Here is a 15366-nt window from a genome sequence, read left to right on the forward strand (position 1 = left end):
ATTGTTGTGAGAGATGCCTTTAGTTACTTAGAGATTACCCTGTGTTCCTTTGTAACATTGCAAACTATTATATGCCTTAAGCTGGTGTCACACACAGTGACAACGACAACGACGTCGCTGCTACGTCACCATTTTCTGTGACGTTGCAGCGACGTCCCGTTGCTGTCGCTGTGTCTGACATCCAGCAACGACCTGGCCCCTGCTGTGAGGTCGCCGGTCATTGCTAAATGTCCAGCTTCATTTTTTGGTCGTCACTCTCCCGCTGTGACACACACATCGCTGTGTGTGACAGCGAGAGAGCGACGAAATGAAGCGAGCAGGAGCCGGCGTCTGGCAGCTGCGGTAAGCTGTAACCAGCGTAAACATCGGGTAACCAAGGGAAGACCTTTCCCTGGTTACCCGATATTTACCTTCGTTACCAGCCTCCGCCCTTGCTGCCAGTGCCGGCTCCTGCTCTGTGCACATGTGGTTGCAGTACACAACGGGTAATTAACCCGATGTATACTGTAGCAAGGAGAGCAAGGAGCCAGCGCTAAGCAGTGCGCCCGGCTCCCTGCTCTCTGCACTGTGACATGTAGGTGCAGTACACATCGGGTTAATTAACCCGATGTGTACTGTACCTAGGAGAGCAAGGAGCCAGCGCTAAGCGCGGCTCCCTGCTCTCTGCACATGTAGCACAGCGACGTTATGATCGCTGCTGCGTCGCTGTGTTTGACAGCTAAGCAGCGATCATAACAGCGACTTACAAGGTCGCTGTTACGTCACAGAAAATGGTGACGTAACAGCGACGTCGTTGTCGCTGTCGCTATGTGTGAACCCAGCTTTACTTTCAGAGTGATCTTTGTTGGTCGTCCATTACTGGGGAGGGAAGTAATGGTCTCAAAGTTACTCCATTTGAATACTATCTGTCTGACAGTGGATTGGTGGAGCCCAAACTCATTACAGATAATTTATAACCCTTTCCAGCCAGATGAGCATAAAGCAACTCTTCTTCTGTCATCCTCAGAAAATTCCTTCCCTCATTCCATGATACACTTCCACAAAGATGTTGATAAAATCATAATTTGATAAATCCTTATTATTTAATTATAACAGGTCACCCACTCACATTTGATTGTCATCACATTGATTAAAAATAATGAATTTTAATTTCATATTTAATTTTCACGTATTTTTGCTGCTCACTGACGTGATATTGGATACATTTCCTCAATAAAAAAAGTGTGGTCTTATATTTTAACGAATTTGTTTTAATATATACTTTACAACATTTGAATAGCTAATGTAGTTTTAGATTACCGTAAATGCATGCAGAAATATGGAAAATTCTAAAGGGTTTACCGATTTTCAAGCACCAGTGTATCTTTATCACTAGCGATACAAATTAATTTCTTATAGAAGAGAGACATCTTGCAAACTTTGGTTGAGAGAATTTCACTAAAGAAGGTGGCATTGCTATCAGAGCTGTATACCGTGTTTTTCCAAAAATAAGACCTCCCCCAAAAATAAGCCCTAGCAGGGATTTTCAGCATTTTCAGAGCAAGTCTTAAATATAAGCCCTCCCCCGAAAATAAGCCCTAGTCACGGACCAATAATGAAGTGTCCGTGCAGCTAAAAAAGTTACAGATACTGCAGGACACTTCATTATAGACAGCGGCACCCGGCAATTACACTCACCCGATGCTGAGCGGCAGGACCTGCAGTGATCACACACCCGCACACATCAGATCTCTCTCACACACACACACACACACACACGCACACACACGCACACACACAATCAGATCTCACACACACACGCCAGCAGATCTCACACACAAACATCAGATCGCACACACAGTCAGATCGCACACATAATCAGATCGCACACACAAACATCGGATCACACGCAAACATCAAATCACACACACAAACATCGGATTGCACACACATCGGATCGCATACACACTCACCTCATCCAGCGACACCGATCTCTTCTCGCCAGGAGAATCCTGAGAGGCAGTGCAGTGGAGCGCAAGGAACAGGACCTGCGGCCAGACACGTGACTTGCTCTCATTCCCTGCTGCCGTAAGTGCTGGATGTGATGTGAGTGTGTGTATGATCTGCTGTGTGTGTGTGTGTGTGTGTGTGTGTGATCTGCTGTGTGTGTCTGCAATCAGCTGTTTGTGTGTCTGCGATCATCTGTGTTTTTCTGCGATTGGCTGTGTGTGTCTGCATTCGGCTGTGTGTACCTGTGATCGGCTGTGTATGCCTGTGATCGGCTGTGTGTGCCTGCGATCGGATGTATGTATCTGTGATCGGCTGTGTGTATCTGTGATCGGCTGTGTGTGCCTGTGATCGGATGTGTGTATCTGTGATCAGCTGTGTGTGCCTGTGATTGGATGTGTGTATCTGTGATGGCTGTGTGTGCCTGCGATCTGCTGTGTGTGATCTGCTGTGTGTGATCTGCTGTGTATATCTGCGATCTGCTGTGTGTGTGTGCCTACGATCGCATGTGTGTATCTGTGATCGGCTGTGTGTATTTGTGATCAGCTGTGTGTGCCTGCGATCTGCTGTGTGTGATCTGCTGTGTATATCTGCGATCTGCTGTGTGTGATCTGCTGTGTGTGTGTGTGTGTGATCTGCTGTGTGTGATCTGCTGTGTGTGCCTGCGATCTGCTGTGTGTGTCAGCGTGTCAGCTAGCAGCAGGGTAGGACGGCGTGCAGCACCGACCAGAGATCACAGGAGGACCTGGGAACCACGCAGACGTCCTGGTCTGGTGAGTATGAGTCTCCTGGGAAGTGGGGGGTCTGCTTTTTTGGGGGGTAAACTTACCCCCAACCATGTTTCTCCAAGAATAAGACCTCCTCCAAAAATAAGCCCTAGTGCTTTTTTGGGGGGCAAAAAAAATATAAGACAGTGTCTTATTTTTGGAAAAACACGGTAATTGGCACAAATATTGAGGGCAAAAAGGAGCTCAAACTCACCTGTAATCTCTCAGCCACTGGCTATCAGTCAAGAGAAAAGGAAGAAAATAAAGAAGAAGAATTTGGTTTACAAAAGGAAAGGTCACTAATTATTAGCTAGCAATGGGCAAACTTGGTTCCCAATATGGTGCCCTTTTTTTCACCTAAGAATAACTACATAGGCCAAGGCACAGATTAATGTTCTGTTTCCAACTCCTCTTGGACCCTTTAAGTAATATAGACAAGAATTGAAAAAATCCAGCGGAACGCAGGCTTCTGTAAAATTTAACTTACGTCTTTATTTTTCCATTTTAAAATATCCACATCGCAGGTGGGATCCACAAGCAAGGCATTTAAAAAATTATTTCATCCAACATGTTTCGACACCAAACAAGGTCATAAAGTCTTATTCATGGATCCATGTGGATATTTTAAAATGGAAAAATAAAGACGTAAGTTAAATTTTACAGAAGCCTGCGTTCCGCTGGATTTTTTCAATTCTTGTCTACATTGGAACCATTGCTCTGGACTTTCCGTGCAGGAACAGGTGTGTAGGTTCTTTGGTCTGCATTTAAAGGAGTGCTGGAAGCATATATCTTCTTCTTTAAGTAATATGGAATGACTTGAGATGCTGCATAAAGATCATATTCTTTTCCCTCATTTAGAAATTAGTGGATTTGAGAAGAAGTACACCAACCTCATCAGTTGCCCACCAAAGGGTTCAAGATGGAGGCTGATGAACATAATTGGATTTTTAGGGACCCAACTGTGGGCCTTTATGAATCTAGATATTTGAAGGGTGACCCTATCTTACAGATTACCTGTTTTTGGGAAGTGAATTTTTTCAAAAGAATCATTTATACATTTTTCCAGGGAACACACATAATGCCATCAATGACATCTGTCCTACGAGATGACAAGTACTTCAAGAAACCTGATGAGTTTTACCCGCAACATTTTCTGGACTCCGATGGAAACTTTGTCAAAAACGAGGCCTTTATTCCATTTTCAGCTGGTGAGTAACATCAAAATAAAGATGGTGGACACCTCAACCACCTCAGGGACTTTCTGCCACCAGACTCCATTATAGACTAACATTATGTTGTTTTCTATCTGCTCCTGTTTGCAGGGAAGAGAAGTTGTGCTGGTGAGAGTTTGGCTAAAGTTGAGCTTTTCCTTGTCTTTACAAAGCTCCTCCAGAACTTCACATTCACTGCTCCTCCAGGTGCAAAGTTGGATCTCACTGCTGCTGTTGGCTTCACCTCACACCCCAAAAAACATGAGATCTGTGCAATATCAAGAAATTAATGGACACCTTACACTTTGACCCATTTTCAAGGGGTTGCCACACTAATAAAGGAGATTTTAAATTATATGGCTAGAGTGAAGAAATGTCATACAGTATATGAACATGTTCAAATTACTAATATTCCCTGATATTCTATGCCATTTTCAATATTGATCAAGTCGCATTAATCTTAAGCGGGCTTTACACGCTGCGACATCGCTAGCCGATGCTAGCGATGGCGAGCGTGATAGCACCTGCCCCTATCGTTATGCCGATATGTGAAGATCACTGCCGTAGCGAACATTATCGCTACGGCAGCGTCACACGTACTTACCTGCTCGGCGACGTTGCTGTGACCGGCGAACCGCCTCCTTTCTAAGGGGACGGTTCGCTCGGCGTCACAGTGACGTCACTAAGCGGCCACCCAATCAAAGCGGAGGGGCGGAGATGAGCGGGACGAACATCCCGCCCACTTTCTTTCTTCCTCATTGCTGGTGTGTGGCAGGTAAGGAGAGGTTCCTCGTTCCTGCGGTGTCACACGTAGCGATGTGTGCTGCCGCAGGGACGAGGATCAACTTCGCCCAAGTGACAGCAGCGATAATTGGGAGAGGACCCCCATGTCAACGAGGAACGATTTTGGTCGTTTTTGCAACGATCCAAAATCGCTCCTAGGAGTCACACACAACGAGATCTCTACAGCGGCCGGATGTGCGTCACAAAATCTGTGACCCCAACGAGATCGCTGTAGCGATCTCGTAGCATGTAAAGCTACCCTTAATCGGTATCGTGCCATCCACACAGTGGTCCTCTTAATGAGATGTCTGCTCATGGAGAAGTAGTTGACCATACACATCATTAAGCATCCTCCACTCCACATCTAGTGTACTTTAGTGGAGGATCCTGGTTGACATGAATATTCACCCGCATCTCTAAATGCTTGTAGATATCATATGGACCAGACTGCCGTTTGGATAGCACAGAAAGCTTACCGATCAAAAAGGCATGACTTAAAGTGCTCGAGCCCAGATTGTAAAATGTATATATACAAAGATTTTTGCACAAAAGAGAAAACACAGTTCAGGAGTCTTAGGATTGAATTGGGTGTTGGTACACAAGGTGTTTTTCGAGTATGCATAATATATAATTGGATGAATAGAAAAATGAGATAAAATGGGGGAATATATAGATATTTAGGAATTTTGTAGTCTGGTATATGAGTTGAAAGTGAGAGAAATAGACTATTTTCTGGTTTTGTATTGCTTATATTGTGTGGTGTTCGGATTTAAGGGTGAAATAAATATTGAACCATACTGATGGCATTGGTTACAGAATTTAAACTTTCTAAACTTCTGAAGGTTCCAGTGAGCCCAGTTGGAGCCATAATCCAGATGTAGACAGAACATAATTTAACGATAAAGCAGCCATGACCAGGTGCTCTACACACAAGATTTCAGACAAAGGAGTGAAAACAATTATCAGAAGAGTTGTCCAAGAGTCAAGAGCCACCTGTGGAGAGCTACAGAAAACCCTGGAATCAGCAGGTACAATTGTTTCAAAGAAGACAAGTAATGCACTCATTCTCCATGGCCTGATTACATGCTCACCACAAAAGACTCCATTGCTGAATAAAAAGCAGGTCCAACTGCATTTAACCCCTTCACCCCGAGCCTGTTTTCACCTTCATGACCAGGCCAATTTTGCAATTCTGACCAGTGTCACGTTATGATGTAATAACACTGGAACGCTTCAACAGATCCAATTAATTCTAAGACAGGTTTTTTTTTCATGACATATTGTACTTCATGATAGTGGTAGATTTAGAATAATATTTTTTTTTTGCATTAAGTTTTGAAAATATCAGAAATTTGGTGAAAATTTTGCATTTTCAAACTTTAAATTTGAATGCTCGTAAACCAGATCATTATGTCAATCAAAATAGTTAATAAATAATATTTCCCACATGTCTACCTTACATCAGCGCATTTTTTGAAATATATTTTTTTTTTGTTAGGAAGTTAGAAGGGTTCAAAGTTTATCAGCAATTTAAAATTTCTCCAATTAAATTTACAAATCGTTTTTTTTAGGGATCACATCACATTTAAAGTGATTTTAAGAGGCTTAGGTGACAGAAAATATCAAAAAGTGACACCATTCTAAAAACATACCTCATGGTTGAAATCTACAGTTTGGGCACACAATAGGGCTGTAAAGTGAAGGAGCGCCATTTGACTGCAAAATCTTCTGGTAGAACCCCTGATGTGCCTTAACAGTAGAACTCTCCCACAAATGATCCCATTTTGGAAAATGGACCCTTCAAGGAATTTATCTAGATGGGTGGTGAGCACCTTGAACCCTCAGGTGCTTCACAGAATTTTATAACGTTAAGCAATGAAAATGAAAAAAATACATTTTTAACCACAAAAATGTTGATTTAGCCCCCAATTTTTCCAATTCACTAGGGTAACAAGAGAAATTGCACAACAATTGTATGGTCTATTATCTGCTGAGTATGCTAATACACCATATGTGGTTGAAAGCTACTTTTGGGGTGCAGTACAAAGTGAGAAAGGGAACGAGGGCCGGGTGTGTCACAAAATGTTATACTATTGGGCGGTGAACAAAAATTAATTAAATTTTTACTGCTGAAATGTTGTTTTAAAAGAAATTTCCAATTTTCACAAGGGAAATAGGTAAAAAGGCCCATAATGTGTTACTCAATGTCTCCTGAATGTGGCAATACCCTATATGTGACTGTACAGTACTGTTTGGCTGCAGCACAGGGCTCAGGAGGGACGGAGTGCCATTTGAGTTTTGAAGCATAGATTTTCCTAAAATAGTTTGTTTGTGGACTTCATTTGCAGAGCCCTTAAGTGCCAGAAGAGAAGAACTCGCCTCAAGTGACTAAATTTTGGAAATCACACCCCTTTGGGAATTCATCTATGCATGTAATGACAATTTAGTCTCATTTTAGTGCCCATACATTGTGCCCAGCTCATGCTTCTGTAAACCTGAACCCTGTAGATTGCGGGGTCTCCTCATAACAACAATGCCAGACATGTTGATGCTAACTGTGGTTTAGGCACATTATAGGGCTCAGAATAAACGGGCACATTTGGATTTGGTAGTGCAGATTTTGCTGGATTTCTTTTTTTGAGGGATGGAGCCATAGCACTTTTCACGAGCCTTTGTGCTACCAGTAATGTGAAAGCCCCTATATTTCCATTAACTGATAATGGACCTGATTGGGGACCTGTGCTTTTGTGGGTTTAGTTGAGTACTATTTGGTGGTGATTTTGGTGATAAGTTCACAGTTATCCTGTACTTTATGCTGAGCACTTACATCGGGGTTTCCATCTACATCTCCAAAATACGTGATACAGGTGAAATCTGCGACGCATCCATCCACTAATGAGGCAGCAAAGTTACTCTGGACTCTCTTTGGCCTCTATTCAGTGGTGTCCGTCTTTTCAAAGATGAACAAAACTGTTGATGACCGCACTTTTGTGCACGGCTAAGAAGAGGCATAAATAGATGGATACCGCTGGACCACAGGCAAGACGTGCGGTCAAAGTGACTCCCTCATTACAGTGAATTTTCCGTTGTGAATTTTGTCCTAATCACTTTTTTCTGAGATTTAGGATACGTGTCCACAATCCACACATGCGGTGTCCTAGACGCAACATGTCTTCTCCTGCTGAGACGCAAGTGTTCTCCGAAGAATACCGCAGCTGCCCTTGCCTACTATCAAGCTTTGGGGCGCTGTGGACTTTCTCTCTGAGAGGACACTCACGTCTCCACGAATAAATGGACATGCTGTTTCTAGGGAAGATGCATCGCTTGTCAGTTTACACTATAGAGAAAAGCAGCACAGAGGGCAGGAGATTTCTATAAATCCATCCACTGTGCTTGTACTGTACAACGCAGCAGTTTGGATGCAGTAAAAAACACGCTGCATCCAAAATTCTGCTATTCCTGATTGTGGGCATACACCCTTAAAAGTAATCCCAGTGCAAGTACTCAGCATAGACCACAGGAAAAATATGAGCCCGATCTTTGAGAGACAGAATGAGCAAATCAATAGCTAGTGAACAATTGGCTTTATTGATTTATTTTTTTACGTTGTTCACCTTGCGGTATAAATGATTAGGCAGCTTTATTCCTCCAGTCAGTACGATTACAGTAATACCAGTTTTATATATTTTTTTTAAGTTTGGCGACTATCACACTAAAATACACTTTTTACAAAATAAAGGTTTTTTGCATCACGGAATTTTGAAAGCTATAGTTTTTTATATTTTTCTGACAACAGACTCATGTAAGGGCTTGTTCTTGGTGGAACGAGTTGGAGTTTTTATTGGTACCATTTTTGGCCACATGATAGTTTTTGATCACCTTTCATTCCACTTTTTGTTAGGCAGAATTAAAAAGAAACAGCAACTCAGGAATAATTTTTGCTGTTTTTTTATGCTGTTCACCGTGCCATAAAACTGATATGACAGTTTCATTCTCTGGGTCAGTGTGATTACAGTGATACCTCCTTAATATAGTTTTTTATGTCTTGCTGCTTTTACATCATAAAAACTATTTTATAGGGAAAAAAATGATTTTGCATTGCTGTATTCTGAGAGCTATAGTTGTTTTATTTTTCCACTGATGGAGCTGTATGGTGGCTTGTTTTCTGTGGGGCAAGATGACATTTTCAGCGTTACTATTTTTAATGATATATGATTTTTTTAAATCACATTTTAGTCCACTTTTTTGTCAGCTATATGTTGAAAATTCAGAGCTTTTGCTATGTTTTTTTTTTAAAATAAATAAAGTGATCACTGAAGGGCTTAGCTAATGTGATAGTTTTATAGCTCGGGTTGTTACGGACATGGCGATACCAAATATATGTACTTTTTTTTTTACACAAACATAAGTATGTATTGGAATTTTTGTTTATTTTTTTGTTCTTTATTTTCTGATTTTTCTTTAATATTTTTACTTTATTTTTTAACTTTATTTTAACTTTTCCACTTAGTCCCTTTATGGCACATCAGAGTACTCTGATCGTAGCTGTCAGAGCTGTACAGTGAAAGCCTGTGTGATCATGCTGCATGCATGATCACAGAGGCTTTCCATAGTCAGGTGACCCATGACAACCATCAGGCTCTCGTGCCCCTTCTCCCAATCTCCTTAGTGCCACGATCGGTAATAATCATGGCAAGTAGAGGGTTAAACAGCCGGCGACGGCACTGGCACCATCCCTGGCTGTGAGGCCCAGGCCTTGGCTGTAAAGTAAGCCAAGTACCTGGCCACGATCGTGGGAGTACAGCCCCCTGTGCCCCCATGATTGCTTCGATGTACCGTTACATTCTTGATCATGAAGTGACATTAAAATAAGATGTAACAGTACATTCAAGGTTAGAAAGGGGTTAAACACATACACATTCATCATATAGCACCACAATCCTATATAACACGTTATTAGAAATGCATTTGGAAAACGTGATCAGTTATCGAACAAAAATGAACATTGCCGACTTTTGGGGAAAGTGCTCGTGTTACCAAGCCTGAGCCAAACAGGCTAAGACTCCTACCAAATTTGAAATTGGCGAACCTTAATCGAATAGGTTCGCTCATCTCTAGTTGTGAATCCCCAACTGGAGCCGAAGTTCCTCAGCTGGGGGCATGTAAAATAATATACTGGTAACAGGAGCAAGGCCCTTTTATAGCTCTCAGTGCTCAATTCAGGGTTTTGGTTGTTATAGGACTGGTTGGAAATGGCTGTTCCCTTGTTGGTCGCAAGTTCAATCCGACTGCATAATTTTCCACTGAACTATGCAGTCAGAGGAGATGAGGCAATACACATTTATAAACAATAAAGGAGGCTTTACACGCTAGCGATATCGGTACCGATATCGCTAGCGTGTGTACCCGCCCCCGTCGTTTGTGCGCCACGGGCATATCACTGCCCGTCGTGCACAATATCGCGCTCCCCTGTCACACGGCTTACCTGCCCTGCGACGTCGCTCTGGCCGTCGATCCGCCTCCTTTCTAAGGGGGCTGGTCGTTCGACGTCACAGCGATGTCACATGGCAGGCGTCCAATAGAAGCAGAGGGGCGGAGATGAGCGGGACGTAACATCCTGCCCACCTTCTACCTTCCGCATAGCCGGTGGAGGCAGGTAAGGAGATATTTTCTCGCTCCTGCGATGTCACACACAGCGATGTCTGCTGCTGCAGGAACGAGGAACAACATCGCTAATGAGAGGTAAACAATTTTTTGTTTTAGGACGACCTCTACGCGGCAAACGATTTTGGCCGCTTTTGCGATCGTTTTAGGTCGCACATAAGTGTCACACGCTGCGATATCGTTAATGACTCCGGATGTGCGTCATTAACGACGTGACCCCGACAATAAAACATTAACGATATCGTAGCGTGTAAAGCCCCATTTAGGCTCCGATCAGTCTGGGAAGAGGCAATGGGTATCTTCTCTTCATTTAATAAACGATAGGACACATACGTCTGGCCTAATTAAGAACAGTGAACCCTCACACAAGTAGCCAAACGCTTTGTCGTCACACACTCTAACCAATGTCTCCACTAGAGTTGAGTGATGTTCGAGTCGAACGGTTCGCCAATTTCAAGTTCGAGTGATTTTGGGCGGTGTTCGAGTCGTTCGACGAACTCGAACGATTTGCTTAAAGTTCGGCAGTTTGAGTTACGCTCGAGTACGGTTCGATCACCAAAAAGCGTAGCTAGTTACTAGCTGGCTTCTCACTGTAATACTGTGAGTCACTGTGAATCATGATATTATCAAAATTCAGCGTATAGTGTGCGGGGGGGACGGGGTTTAGATCAGTGCTGCTGCTGAGTGCTGAAAGAATGGCGATCGCCATTTTTTTTTTTTTTTCCTGTCCGCGTGTACAGTGGGGTGGGCCAGGCTGTCAGCCAATCACAGACACACACACAGCAAAGTGGACTTTTGCCAGACAAGCAAGGGCATGTGTCATAGGCTGTGCATGTCACATGTCCTTGCCCTATAAGACCCGGCCATTTTCCCCGTCGCCGCCATTATCTCTCTGCTGCAGGTGGGTGACAGTCACCGCTAACACTGCTGTTGCTGTGTGCGCTATAGACATACAGTGCAATCTACACAGCGCTTTAGGGATTAGGGACTACTTGTAATTTCAGCCCTTTTCAGGGCTGCATTACAGCCGTTCATAACCATTGTTGATAGGCAGGTCTGTGCCAACGCTGTGCAGGGGTTTATATAACAGCATCTGGCTACATCATCTCAGGAAATTCCTTGGGGCATTGTTTCATTGGCAGGGATAGAAAGTGAGGCTTCCTTTGCTGACAAGCTAGCTACAGCACCTGTGCATTCTACACACCTGTCCATTTTTGCTACCCAATTTTAATTGCAAACAGTGCTGACACTTTTAGGGGCATAGTAAAATTGTCTGGGATACTAACTTAGTGTTCCTCTGCTGCCAAGCAAGGTACACCACCTCTGCATTCTACACATCTGTCCATTTTTGCTACGCAATTTTAATTACAAACAGTGCTGACACTTTTAGGGGCATAGTAAAATTGTCTGGGATACTAACTTAGTGTTCCTTTGCTGACAAGCTAGCTACAGCACCTGTGCATTCTACACACCTGTCCATTTTTGCTACGCAATTTTAATTGCAAACAGTGCTGACACTTTTAGGGCATAGCAAATTGTCTGGAATAGTCAGTGTTGGTTCTTCAGCTGTAAATAAAGCTAGAACACCTCTGCAATCTACTCCACCTCTCCAGTTTTGCTACGACATTTTAAGCGTCCAATTTGGTCACAAACGAAATGAGTGGCAAAAGGACAGATGCTGGTGGAAAGGGGAACAGGCGCGTTGGAAAGGGAAAAAAAGTTTGTGTCCGTGGGGTAGGTCGTAAAGCTACAGTAACATCTGCTGAAGAAAGGCCATCTTCCAGCAAAAGTAAGATGTCTACTACTTTCCGTGGACAATCTGATGTGATTCCTTTTTTTACGGAACCGAACAACTCTAACAAAGGTAGATGATGCACAAAAAAAAGTACATGCTTGAATGGATCTCAAGTGCTCCAACAAGTGGCCTCTCCTCCACCTCAACTTCAACATCCAAAAAAAAAACCAGTCCTCTGAGTTGTCACCCCAATCATAATTGCTTTGTACCAGCTCTCAAGTCTCCAACCGCTCTACAGAGTACCAGAGATGGGTGAGTCTGCAGAGCTGTTCAGTCACACTATAGCCTGGGAATCAGAGGTCTGCTCCAAAGCTACAGTGAGTACAGACCAGGAAATGATCTGCAGTGATGCCCAGAAGCTTTGTGAGTCTGATTCAGGCCCTGATGACCAAGTTTCTGAGCATAATGTAGACCCTCATTCCCAAACTGTAACTCCTCTTGGTGGAGACAATGAGGAACATACCGATGACGATGAGACTTAGATACCTGATGACAACTTAACTATTCAGTCAGGGCAGGAAGAGGTTAGGTCTGAGGACGAGGGGAGTGCAAACACACAGGTTGATGATGAGGTTGTAGATCCCACTTACTGTCAACCCACAGTCAGGCACTCAAGGAGGTCAGCAGAGGTGGTGGAGGAGGATGTGACTGACGACGAGGTTAGCGTGTGCCTTCCTGGACACAGACGGAGTACTGGAAGCAAGTCAACCACTGCATCCTGAATCTATTTTAATTGGCCCTAAAATGGCCTTTTGGCTGTATATGGCAGCACCAAGAACTGTAAGATAATAATCCCTGACTAGATGCCTATAATATGTTATCCCTACTCCATTATAAAATAGAATCTATTTGAATTATCCCTAAAAAGAACTGTTGGTTACACATGGCAGCACTAAGGACTGTAATGCCATGAACCCTGCCTAAATGCCTCTAATACACTACCCTTTCTCTAGTAGCTAACCCTATACTAATTGCAATTAAGAACCATGTTATTAAAGACTATTCAGCAAGCATGTGTTACTTTGCCTTATTGCATGGCAGACACAATGTTTCTGGCATTGTGTAACACTTGCCACCAGGGATGGTGAAGCGGCAAGCTGACGTGGACCCACTGGACCACAGGGAGACCCCGAGCCTACCCTTACGTGTGGTAGAGGACAGTGGCAGCTGACCTCCAAAATAGGGGTAGACACAGGAGCAGACAGGACTGAGTCTCAAGTGCAGACAGGGACCACCAGGGTGGCTCAAGGAAAACAGCACAGGCAAAACAGATAGGCAGAGTCTCTAGCACCAGCAGGGTAGGACGGACAGGCCGAGTCACTAGCAAGGCAGATGGCATGGCCAGGATGGACAGGCAGAGTCTCTAGCACCAAAATGGCAGGATGGGCTGAGACCAAATACAGACGGCGACAGGACTGGAACCAGGTGCCAATGGGCTGGGATCAGGTATGGCAGGACAGGACTGGAAACAGGTGCCAATAGGCAGGACGGGTTGGAACCAGGTACAGGCAGGAAGAACCAGGTGCCAATAGGTAGGATTGGCTGGGACCAGGTAAAGGCAGGAACAAGACTGAAAGCAGGAGCCAATAGGCAGGATGGGCGGGAACCAAGTATAGGCCAGGACGGGACATGACTGGACAGGACAAACAGGACAAGACAGGATGGTTGACCTGACAACTGGCTAGACAGAACTAAAGTGACTAGGAACAGATGGTGTTGAACAGGCAGGACGGGCTGGGACGAGTTACAATTAAGAAGAGAATCTGGCACTCAATGTTTGTAGATGAAGTGAAAGACTTTTTTTTATATTAACAGCCATGATATTTTGTGTGACAATTTTATTAATATTATTATTATTATTATTATTATTATTATTATTATGATTTATTATTATAGCGCCATTTATTCCATGGCGCTTTACAAGTGAATCAAACAAATAACATTTCGGTCACGGATGACCTTCAGATCAGTTCATACTATAGATACAATAAACAAAAAAACAAAATTTATGTCATTATATGACAAAATTTTTTACAAACATATTTCTCAATGTTCCAAGCTTTCACATAGAGACCATATACAGTATGTACTATTCAAGAAGACAAACTAAATTTTGCAGACATCAGAAAAACAGGCTGTGATAAATGAAGGAAATGCTGAACAATCCATGTGATGATGGAATACTGATATTCAAAATAATAATAATACATTTTATTTCTATAGCGCCAACATATTCCGCAGCGCTTTACAATTAAGAGGGGACATGTACAGACAATATGAGACAATACAAAATAACAAAATTAAGATACCAGGAGGAGTGAGGGCCCTGCTCGTAAGCTACAGTCTATGAGGAAATAGGGGAGACACAAAAGGTGAATAGGGGGGAGAAAAGCTTGTCATATATGGTCCAGCCATCGATTTAATAGGGTATTCAAAAGCAGCTGCATGAACCCGTCGGTGAGACTTTATACAGGTACAGGGGACGAGAACTGGAAGTAAATTTTTTGAAGGGCAGAAAGGGACTAGATTAGATCAGGGCAGTGAGGTGATAGGCTAGTCTAAAGAAATGCGTTTTTAGGGCACACTTAAAGGTGTGGATGTTGGGAATTAATCGGATTTCTCTTGGGAGTGTGTTCCAGAGCATAGGCACAGCTCGTGAGAAATCTTGAAGACGGGAGTGGGAGGTTCGAATTGTTGAGGATGTCAGTCTTAAGTCATTGGCAGAGCGGAGGGCACGGGTGGGGTGATAGACAGAGATGAGGGAGGAGATGTAGGGTGGTGCAGAACTGTGGAGAGCTTTGTAAGTGAGAGTGATAAGTTTATAGTGGATTCTGTAACGGAAAGGCAACCAGTGCAATGACGGGCAAAGAGCAGAGGCATCAGTAAAGTGGTTGCAGAGGAAAATGATCCTGGCTTCGGAATTCAGAATGGATTGGAGAGGGGAGAGTTTAGTAACAGGGAGACCAATTAGTAAAGAGTTACAATAATCCAGGCAAGAATGAATGAGAGCGACAGTAAGAGTTTTTGCAGAGTCAACGGTAAGAAAAGGTCGAATTCTTGAGATGTTTTTGAGGTGGAAGTGACAAGAACGAGCAAGTGAATGAATGTGGGGAGTGAAGGAAAGATCGGAGTCAAATATAACCCCAAGACAGCGGGCATG

General features: G+C 43.4%; 1 protein-coding gene across 1 annotated transcript in view; it reads left to right on the forward strand.

Annotated features, from left to right (window-relative positions):
- LOC142295731 (cytochrome P450 2K4-like) overlaps positions 1–6147 on the forward strand; it is a 100258-nt gene extending 94111 nt beyond the window's left edge. Inside the window, exons 9-10 of the mRNA XM_075338823.1 lie at positions 3820–3961; positions 4076–6147. Of these exons, the coding sequence (XP_075194938.1) occupies positions 3820–3961; positions 4076–4254 (321 nt within the window). The 3' untranslated portion in view covers positions 4255–6147. The remainder of the gene's footprint in view (positions 1–3819; positions 3962–4075) is intronic.
- The last annotated feature ends 9219 nt before the right edge of the window (positions 6148–15366 follow it).

Source organism: Anomaloglossus baeobatrachus, chromosome 3, assembly GCF_048569485.1.
Source record: "Anomaloglossus baeobatrachus isolate aAnoBae1 chromosome 3, aAnoBae1.hap1, whole genome shotgun sequence".
Classification (NCBI taxonomy): Eukaryota; Metazoa; Chordata; class Amphibia; order Anura; family Aromobatidae; genus Anomaloglossus; species Anomaloglossus baeobatrachus.